The following is a 10,671-nucleotide window of genomic DNA, read 5'->3' as shown; positions in this document are numbered from 1 at the left end:
CATGGATGCTTTGGAGTCTACTTCCGGAAGCCCAAGAACCTCAAGGGGAACCAGGAGGGTGTGACTGAAACTGATGATCTAGAACATTTAGTTAGTGCTGGACGGGCAGGGCATGGAGCTCGGAGCTGCTGGAGCTGCCGCAGAGACACAGACGGCCGTAAGGCCCTGCTTGGCCAGAAGTACGGTCTTCACGTAACCTCTGTTCTCCTGGAAGGCACCTTTATGAAAAGGCCGCTGTGCAGTGGACGTAGTTATCACAGGGCCCAACGCCTCCTACTGGGAGAGTCTTCAGACCCTTATCAGTATCCTGCCCCCAACTCTTCTTCAATCATGACAATAACGGTGTGGTTGATGCACGGGGTGGCTTGCCCAGTCAAGTACCTCTTCTCGTCCAGGGAGAGGCCAGGAGACAGGGCCCCTCATAGTATGAAGCCGATTGGCTGAAGCTAAGAGAGGACCCAGAAAACACCAACCACCCCAGCAGCAAGGTCACCTAGGGAGGGGCTGATAGCCTAACCCTCACACCTACCACCCTGGAAGGCACGCCACAGGCCAGTCATGGCAGATGGCTATGGTGGCCCAGGGCCGACTACATTTGGGACACAACTGCTTTACGAGTAGGTATGTATATAAAATATTATAGAAAACTTATAATACAAATGGTTGAAGTGTGTGTGTGTGTGTGTGTGTGCGCGCGCGTGCGCGTGCGCGCACACGCGCGTAAAGCATGTCATGATCTTACAGATGATGTGACCCAAGAGATCGTCTCATTCAAGTTTTTCAAAACCAACTTTTGACATACAACCCTGGGAGTCCAGGAAGCCATGGGGCAGACGTGCCACACCTTCCAGCAGCATCAATTGGCTTGAAAAGATCCTCTGCGTGTTGAAATAGAATTCAGATAAGACTACACGATGCAATGCAAAATTTCATGTATTTAAAAAGTAAAAATACTAAAATGGAAAAGGTTGTGTGGATAGTAGGCAGCTTCAGGCTGTAGGGCCAGATCCCCCAGACATGTGTCCACCTCTTCCATCACTAGAGTTCATCATAAAAGAGCTTGGAAATGCTGTATTTATGCCCCCCATTTTCCCAGTGAGGACATGGGGCCCCGAAGGGACTCAACGAGAAAGGGTCTCGCCTCTGATGCCTGCACAGCATCATAAGCCTGCTGCCTTTTCTCTCCAACGTTACTATTACCCATGCAGTACCCCTCTTTAAAGGGTTAAGTTCATTAATCGGGAACAATCATTTACGTCTAATACTTCCATCCCTGTTGATGAAGGGTTATTATCTAAACTCAAGGAGTTTATAATTAAAGAAATCAGTCTCGCGCACATTAAAAGATAACTCAGAATCAACAAGGCCAAAGTGCCAAATGAGACATCTAGACCATTGGCACCCTGAGAAGTCAGAGGCCTTTGGGAGGATGAGTTGCAGCTACTGGGCCTTGCGGGGGAGGAGGGGCAGGAGGGGTGCAGAGGGGAGAGCGGAGGGAAGGGTGCTGATGGCTCCCCCAGTGGTGAGGGCAGTTGAGCGGGGTGGAGGGCTGGGCAGGGGGAGGGGAGGTGAGACTGTGTCTGTGCAGAGGGCCAGGTTATGGAGGGCTTGGCATTGAAACCACCAGAGTAAAGGCTTATCGGTAGGGGGGTGACGTAAGAGGTCTCAGCTTTTAGATCCTATCGCTAAGACCCTGTAGGACAGCAGATGGGGCATCGAGAGGGCTCTGCGTTCCCTTAGGGAGAGGAGAGGCCATCTGGATTGCACTCTGTGCCCTAGCCCTATGCCCACTCAAACTGGGGAGACGCCGGTGGTCAACCAAGACAGCTCCCAAATCCCAAAGCAGCATGGCAAGCCATTCCTGAAGGTGGATGTTTTGATGAAAAGCAACGGCCTGAGAAGCAGCTGCCCTGCATTCACGCTCTCTTTCTGACACGTCAAGTGACCTTGGCAAGTCACTTAATCTTTCTGAACTTCCATGCTAACAAGGTTAATAATGTTAATAGTGTCTGGCAAACTCCGTCATAGGTTGGGGTGAAGAGAAAATGAGATGGCTGTGAAAGCTACCCACAGAAATTTGACATTTTATGAAAGGATCAAATGAGAACATTGACCTTAAGACCTGAACAGCTCATCATAGCCTTAACATGTGTGTTCTCTGTGGTGTATTTGCATTTTAAGCTGGAGGTAGAGAATGTCTTCACCAAATAAATAAATCCCTAAGAGTAGAAGTTTAGATGCTGCTGGCAGGTCTAGGAGAGATGAAGGGAAAAGAGGCATTTGGAGACAGGACATGTGTCCAATTGCAGGCCCAAAGGTGGCCTGGCTGCCCAGACACCAAGATGACAATAACGACAATGATGAACACTTATTCAGTGTTTATTGTGCACCGAGTGCTGTCCTAAGAGCTTAGCATATCTCATTAAACCCTGTCACAACCCAGTGAGCACTACTGTTATCCCCATTTTACAGATGAAGAAACTGAGGCACAGATAGGCTATGTCACTCAAGGTCATCCTAGCAGTAAATGACAAGTAGGGTTTGAACCCAAGGAGTCGTCCCTGTTTCAGGCTCCTTAGAGGCCAGTGCTGTCCTACCAGAGCCCTCTGATAGCACATTCTAGATTGGCTCTCATAGTCCAAAGCAGGGAATGGGGCGTCTGTACCAGATCCATTATTGTCTCATGTTATCTGGTGACAGCCCAAGTGTCCAGGTGCCCAGCCATATTTTTGACCATTACCCAGGTTCTAGGCAACACAACTGCCTCCCTCATTTGCACACTGATTGGCACCTCCACAGAGGTGCCCAGGGGGGAGGGCCCAGGGTTCTGGCTCCCGCAGGCCCTTGAGTGTCACCTGTGTCCACCCCAGAAGCCAAATTCCCTGAATGGACCGAGTTTCCATGGCTCCCCTTAGGATTATCACATCATCAAAATTTCATCACCCCTCTGGGTCACTAATAGCTTCCTATATGGCATCAGACTTTTATCGCTCTTCTGCTCTGCTCCATTCAGTTTAGAAGACTTGGGTGGCTCAGACACTGGCAAGCCAGTCATGAATGCCCCAAGTGACCTTAAGGAGACTCCCCAAACATTTCTATGTCACCCCAGCCCCAGGAAGGGGACAGAGGGGAAGGAGGAGAGGAGCAGAGGGAAGACGGGTTCCTGTCCTGACCCCCTGAATTCTACCAACTTAAGGCCCAGAGAGAGGATACAACTGGGGTGGACGCGAGAGCCAGGAGGACCAGGGATTCTGAGGCTATTTCCAAACTCGACCACCTTCCCTGGACCAGCCCTGGTCTCCTAACAGCACCGCTGTCTGAGCATCTCTCACTGGGAAGATACCAGTGAAGGATGCTATGGGGGCAAAAGGCAGCCTGGGACAGTGGAAAGATGACAGGCGTTGGGGTCAGAGAGCCCTGGGTTCACATCCTGACCTCTTGACTTCCTGGCTGTGGGGCCTTGGGCAGTGAATCGCTCTGGGCCTCAGTTTCCCCACATGTTGGAGTCGAGGGGGCATGAAGGCAGGTAATGCTTGTAATGCACCCAACACTATCTGACATGTAGATGCGCGCACCGAACGGAAGCTCACATCCCCTCTGTAGATTCCTAGGATGGGGAGAAAATGTCAAATCATTCTAAACTGGGGACGAGGCAAAAAAGGGCCAAAACTTGAAGAGGTGGGTGAATTACAGAGGAAAGATACCAGAGGGGAAATCTGAAAGCTCAATGCGACCTGACATCCTATCTTAAGGCCATTTGGAGGGGCCAACACAGAAGCACAGATATAGTTAAATTAGCTTATTAAGTGCTTCGGATCTGTCAGGCTCTGTGCCGAGGGCTCTGCTCCTGCTTCGTCACTGACTTTTCCTGGGATTCAGACAAGAACACGGAGGCTGACAGTGTAAGTGACTGAACCCACAGTGGCACAGAGCAACACAAAGTGTCAGAGCTTGAACCCAGGTCGGCCCAAGGCATCCACCACTATGCATGCCACTTCTCATCAGCTTAAGGAAAGAAACCCCAAAGCAGGGAAGTGACAGCACAGGCGGTAGGGGAACTCTGTGGAATGGCCCCGTCCTGTGTAAAGTAATTCTCTGTCTGAAATGCACTTCTCGAGACCACAGCGCCATGTCTGCAGTTAAGGAGGAATGCTGGACATCACCAGTGCACGTGGAGATGTTGGTCTCTTTCCCAGAGCACAGCAACCTGTGCTTCCCAGCTCCTCTGCCATTGGGCAGGACCATGTGATCAGCTCTGGCCAATGGGCTGCAAGGGGAAGCGATAATGGGCTACAGCATTTAACTGTTCATGTAAGTCTCTCTCATGTGTGTCAAACAGTGTTTCCATGCATAGATGGGCATTACCCCCCAAACCCCCTATCCATCCTCCCAATTTCCCCGCACATCACACAGGTGGAGTTCAGCGGGTGGGTACTGAATAAAGGACCTGCAGGCCACCCAGCCCAGAGGGCGAACGGCGAGAGGCAGCTTCACCCGTTGGGCCAGAGGTCGGGAGAGCTGGGAATAGGGGTGAGGAAGTCTGATCAGGGGGCCCTGGGCTCAATGGCAACACTACTCTGTAAGCCCAGGCTGGACTCTCTGGAGGGTAGGGCCCCCGTAGTTGGGGTGTACGGCTCCACAGCACGGGTGTATGTGAGGTGGAGACAAGTCCGTGAGAGTGGGTGGGTGACCAGAAAGGAAGCCGGGAAAACAGGCAGAGGTCAGGTGGCTTTATGCTTTAGGTAAGTGTTCATTCATTCATTCATTCTTCATTCACTCACTTTTTTTTTTTCTAGCTCCTTCTCTGTGCCAGGCACCGCCCTAGTGACTGAAGATACAGCAGTAAATAAAATAAAGCCCCTGCCCCCATCAGAGACCAACAATAACCAAATAACCAAGTCAATATATGTCCGACGGAGCTGAGTGCTATGGCGAAAGTAACGCTGCGCAAGGGGTACAAGTGCTTGGAGGTGCTTGGGTGCTCGGGGATGATAAAGGGACATTAGAGGAACCACCTGAAGGAAGTGAGGAGTGGGCCTTGCAGACACCCAGGAGGAACAGGCACAGCCTCGGGGATGGCAGGAACTTCCAGGGTCAGGTGGGAGGCCAGGGTTAAACTGGCAAGTTCTAGGAACAGAAAGACGGTCAGTGCTACGGAGGTTGGAGAGGAGGCCTGTGTGTGTGGAGGGATTACAACACCCCCACACCTTGTGGCCAACACATTAGGAGCACTTAACATTTATTACGAGCATTTTTAAAGTGATTGGGATCATCTCATTTCATGTCCAAAAAAAAAAAGCAAAAGCAAAAGCAAAAACCCTACCAGGTAGATACACATATTTTTAACGATTTCCTCATTTTACAGATGAGAAAACTGAGCCTCAGCTCAAGGTTGCTCAGCAGTGCAGGCAGGATTTGAAGGGGCCAGAACCCAGACCGGAAGCCATCTGCCATGTTGGCGCCCCCAGTACAGCAAGGAGCGGGGCCTCACAGGGCTCCCGGGCCCAAGAGGGGCTTTCTGGCCCAGACACCTGGCTGGGGGAGTCTGAGGCACGGAGCTGTGCAGCCGCTCTCTCCCTCCCCACCAGGCCCCGTCCCTTGTCTAGCACCACTCACCGGCCCTGCCTTCTGCCCAGCGTGTGGACAGCAGGGGTGGGATGACAAGGAACAACCCGGGTGTCTCGGCAACCCGCCTCGTTTCCCTTTCCATTGCAGGCCGCGGGGCGCTGCTGGCAGTCGCTGCTGGCCCATTTGTTGCTATTGGCATCCCAAGGCCCCAAATTATGATGACTAATTCCCCCCGCTTTAGGCAGCTCCAGGGCCGTCTGCAGCCACGTGCTCCAGGGGAAGTCAGGCTGGAAATCCTGCAGGCAGCACCCTAACACCCAACATCAGTTCCAACTCAGTCTCCTGACTCCCTGAGGGGCCAGGAGTCAGAGACATGGGAAGGGAGGTTACAGCCAATCAGAGGACTCCTTCAACAGTAGCCAAATCCTAGGCTAGCCAGCCATAGGGAAGCCAATTTCTTCATCAGCATAGAGTACAACTGTCTTAACCACCAGCTTGTTTTGTAAGGTAGTGAGTCCTCCATCACCCGGGATATGCAAACAGGCACCAGATGGCCACTTGTCCCACGTTTGTGGGCAGAGGACAGAGCTAGATGACTTTTCATGTCTCTTTCAAGTCAAATGCACTGATTCACGTTAGTCCTGAGGACGGAGAATGAGTTCATTCTCCCTTACCGTTTAGCTTACAGCCCAACTGTGTCCTGTGGTACAAAGTCAAATGCATACCAATACAGTTTAACACATCATTTTAAAGTCGGCCGTTCAGGCACTGTTTAAACAGAGAACTGCTGTAAAGGACTTGGCCTCTTTCCCAGCCTCCCTTCTCTGATGGAACACGGTTCCTGGCCCCACTCTGGCCTTCTAGGAGAGGACATAGGGAGAGGCAGCTGATAAATATTTGCTGAACAAATGCACGAAAGAGAGGGTTTCTGAGGCAGGTGTCAGGCTGCCAGTGTGATGTGGACTCTAGTTGGGGGTCCTGAGTCTGTTCGTCCCAGGCAGGGGAGATCTGCAGTGAATAGAAGCACCAAACTGTGTCACTCATCTAACCACAACCAGAATGTTCTAGACTCCCCAGCTAAAGCCAAGGGCGCAGTGGGCCAGGGAGAGAGGGGTGTGGGGCAGAGGGCCACCTCTCTGGCCCTGAAAGAAGGGGATGGAGGCAGCAGGGACACCTCCGGCCCACTCTTCCGTGGGGCTTTTGACACGTACCAGCTGAGCCCCAGGCAAGTGGTAATTAGCAAGAGGCCCTGATCAATAAGTTATTTTTTGCTGTCAGTAATTAATAATTACAGCTTAGCCACACCATGTAATTAAACTTTCATCCTGCTCCCTCGTGTGCTGTTTGGCTTTTATTGTGATTAGCTCCCAGCACTAAACTTTCTCCCTCTGGAGCTGGGCTTCCCAACCCTCAACTCAGGGTTTCCACTGCCTGGTTCACTCAGCTCACATCCCCTTTTGTCCTGCCCCCCCCCTACCCAGACACCCTTCTCCTGAAAGAACCTTCTGGACCAGCTGGCTGGGCTGCTACTGCCTTCCTCCCAGCCTCTTGGCCTCCTCAGGATGTCCACCAGCAGTAACCAAGCTTCCCAGCACTTGAAAAATCTTGCAAGGTGCTTGTTAAAATGCAGATAGCTAGGCTCACCCAGGTGTCTCCAATCAGGGTACCTGGGTGTGGAGCCCAAGAGTGCTAGACAGTCATTGTGAGACAGAGTGGTGGAGCCACGGAAGGAAGTACAAGAAGGGTGAGGAAAAGGCATTCGAGGTCTTTTTGGTGGGTGGCCAGGAACTACACCCCATGGTCTGCTGGCTTATAGTGTAAAAACAATCATTATCATAATAACAATTATCCTTTATTAAGCACAGTCTATGTGCCAGGGACCTGCTGGGGCCTCCCCAGAAACACCTTGAATTCTCATATGGACTCTGCCCTTTCTACAACATCACCCGCTTCATTTGGGAAACGAGGGGAAATTGTGTGACATCCACTTGTAGGGATAACAGTCAAATGGTGGCTTTCAGTAGAAGCAGGTGACGTTGCCTGGGTCCACTACCCGAAAAAAACTAAGCTCCGTCTAGATAAAATCTGGCAGGGGCCAATGCGAGGTTTGTCCCAAGGGACGACCACTATTTGGACCCTCACTCTGTCATGATTGGAGAATGGGGCTCATGGGCTCAGAAGTGACAAACAGGACTGGTGGCTTCAACCACCCCAAAGGTTAATGACATGGCCTCACACTTAAGGAGAAACTCCACCCTCTATCCCCAAAGCAGATAAGAAAGCACGCCCCAGCCTCATGGCCTGACCCTGCCCTCCACGCCAGCACTCAAATGCAACACTGCCCCCAAGCCCAGGCCCAGGCCAAGTTCCCACAATCCCCTGCATGGTTTGCAGGCTGGGAGATAAATGGCAGGAGAGTACCCGATGGAGGCAGGGAAACGCTCTTTCAGACCAGAGAACACAAATGGAGCAGCAGGGGACCTGGGCAGCCACTCTCAAAAAGGCAGCAAACAAGAGAAGCTGGAGAGCAAGTGAATCAATCAAAGAGGCCTTCACTGCTTCTGACAGGGTGAGCCCCTCTGCAGGAAGCACACAGACAGGAGATAGCTTGGCCTTATCTTCAGCTGGGCAGGTGGAATCTTGACCTCAGGTAGAGGGGACAGGTGTGGAGGTGGGGCATGGAAGAGACTTGATGATGCAAAAGGAAAGACCTTCAGGTGCCCTGGGGACTCCTTAAGGGCCTGGGCCCGGATGGGACAAGAACTTGTGTACCATCTGCCCAGGCAAATCACCCCGGTTGCTGGAGTCCGTGCAGCAATTAAATTAGAAGCATCCAGACGGAGACTGACACCCCTCTGAGCCCTCCTGTCTCCTGGTTGTTGACTGGTAACCCCATAGGCATCTCAGAACAAATCTGCGAGGTGCCCCAGGGCGGGCTACAATCTGTTCCTATTCTAGCAGCCTCACAGTCCTCCTGGGACCCATCAACAAGCCCACCCCAGCTGTGGATGGTCCTGGTTCCAGGGAGAGGGGGGCTTAGAATCCAGTCCGGACTCTGCCCCCAGATCACCCAGCAGCCTTGGTCAAATCACTTAATGCCCCCAGACCTCAGTTTTCCCATCTATTAAATGGCTGCTGGAATAAGACGACTTCTGAGGTCCTGCCTGCTAGAAGGTTTTATGAAGATCATAAAAATAATAATAACTTTTATTACCTTACATTTACAGGGCCCGTTAACAAAATTTCTAAGTGCTTTAATGTAAATTACCTTGTAAAATCCTCCCCACAACCCTGTGAGAGCTGATTATTTTCATCTCTTTGATCCTGGCTCTCTGGCCTGCCCGACTCTGGGTGCACTGGGGTACCCTCCCCCCCCCCAGATCAGCAACCCCAGAGGGAGGTGGGGCCCCTCTTGAGGTTTCAGCCTCCACAGGTGAGCGGCCTTGGTGGGAGTGGTCAGGCCCCCTCCTGAGCCTGGACGAGGGAAAACTAAGCCCCTCCAGTCCTGGGGCTCAGTCCAGACTTGCCTCCCTCTGCCCCCAGCAGGCGCCGCTCGGACACCGCTGGCACCACAGTCTGGGTCTGCGAACCCCAAAGGCAGGAAAGCGCCAGAGCAGCCACCCTTCCCTTCTGGGACCTGCCAGAGGACTGGGAGTATATTTGGGCATCCGCCCCCTGGAGGGGGGCAGTGCCCCCCTCACGCCGCCTCATCCGTCCTAACACTCCCACCCCCTAACCCACTAGCCCTTCTCCACCGCGAGGCTGCTCCAGGCAGCTACAGGTCAGCGCGGCGGCTGCAGAGACAATTGAGCGACCAGCGGAGCTGGAGGCAAAGGCAGAAGTTGTGTGTCTGGGAGTGGCTGGAGGGGAGGAGGCCTCAGACCCTCCCTGTGCGCCCACCCCCATGTGGGTCTGGGGCTGCACCCGAGACCTGGGCTCCCGGCCGGCACCGCAAAGCCCCAGCAGCCGGCCGAGCAACCAGGCGCGGGCTCCCTACGTGGCCAGGCCCAGCAACCGCGGCGACCAGCCGGCACCCAGCGCCGGACTCAGGCTGCTTCGCGCCGCCCTCCCGCCCCACTCCCTCACCCCGGGACAGCCAGCGTCTGCCCGGCAGGGCCTTGCCCTTCTTCGCGGACAAGGAGCGGGGACCCTGGAGCCCGGCCCGAAAAGCTCGGAGGAGCCAGGCGCTGAGCCTGGCAAGGAATGGCGTTCCCCTCCTTCGCAGGCCGGAGGGCACCCACAGCGGGTGGGGGAGTAGTGACCCCCACAACTCATCTTAGGCTCTGATTCTCAGCCCCCTCCCCTCCCGCAACGCCTCCCAGCACGGACACCCACCCTCCCCCACTGGAAAGCCACAAGTCTCAGAAAGACTGCCCCAACCCCCTCCCAAAGAAAGCCCCCAAAACTCAAAGAGGGGGGACCTGTAACTCCCTGAAGAGGGCTTTGCCCAGGCTAAGCCCTGTGTCCAGGGGGCCACCATGAGGCCAACAGGCACCCGCCCCCTCCTCTATTCCCTTCACCGCCCCCCCTTTCCCCCCACACTAGCCCCACGTGGGGGTGGCCCTCCTACCTTGGGCTCTGGCCTGGGGGATCTGGTGCAGGGCCAGCAGAGTCCAGATCAGCAGCCCCCACATGATGACCAGCCTGGGGTGGGGATGGGGGGCACTGAGCACTGTTTTATAATCCTGGTGGGGTCCGATACCCCGAAGCTTCGTCCTGAGATACTGTCTACACGGCTCCGGCCCAGGGCCGTATATGCCCAGAAGGGCAGCTCTGGCGACCCCAATCCTTCCACGTCCTCTTCGGTCCAAGTCCGATGCCGGCGGCGCGCCCGGAAGGCGAGGGGCGAGCCAAGAGAAAGGGGAAAGCCGTGCTCTCGGACTCGGGGCGCCTCCCTCCCTTAGCACCCCAACTCCGACTTCTTCTCCCAGGCAGGGCAGCCTCCGCGATTCGGCAGGGTCGCGGGCTGGGCTCCGGACTAAAAGGACAACTTCAGGAAACTTCCTCCGGTGGCCACGTTGCCCGCCCCCCGCCCCCTCCCCGCCCCCTGGTTGGGTCGTCCGGGAGGACGCAGTCACCGCCGTTCCAGGCGCCTGGCCCTGG

The 10,671-nt window shown here is 54.3% G+C and overlaps 1 protein-coding gene across 1 annotated transcript in view; it reads right to left on the bottom strand.

Moving 5' to 3' along the window:
* Nucleotides 1-10,604, bottom strand: part of LOC109387211 (protein sidekick-2-like) — a 217,879-nt gene extending 207,275 nt beyond the window's left edge. Inside the window, exon 1 of the mRNA XM_019650963.1 lies at nt 10,139-10,604. Within this exon, the coding sequence (XP_019506508.1) occupies nt 10,139-10,202 (64 nt within the window). The 5' untranslated portion in view covers nt 10,203-10,604. The remainder of the gene's footprint in view (nt 1-10,138) is intronic.
* Nucleotides 10,605-10,671: the final 67 nt, after the last annotated feature.

This window comes from Hipposideros armiger, unplaced genomic scaffold (genome assembly GCF_001890085.2).
Source record: "Hipposideros armiger isolate ML-2016 unplaced genomic scaffold, ASM189008v1 scaffold_150, whole genome shotgun sequence".
In the NCBI taxonomy this organism is placed as follows: domain Eukaryota; kingdom Metazoa; phylum Chordata; class Mammalia; order Chiroptera; family Hipposideridae; genus Hipposideros; species Hipposideros armiger.
The sequence above is the reverse complement of the archived record's forward strand: the minus strand, read 5'-3'. Positions and strand labels throughout refer to the sequence as shown.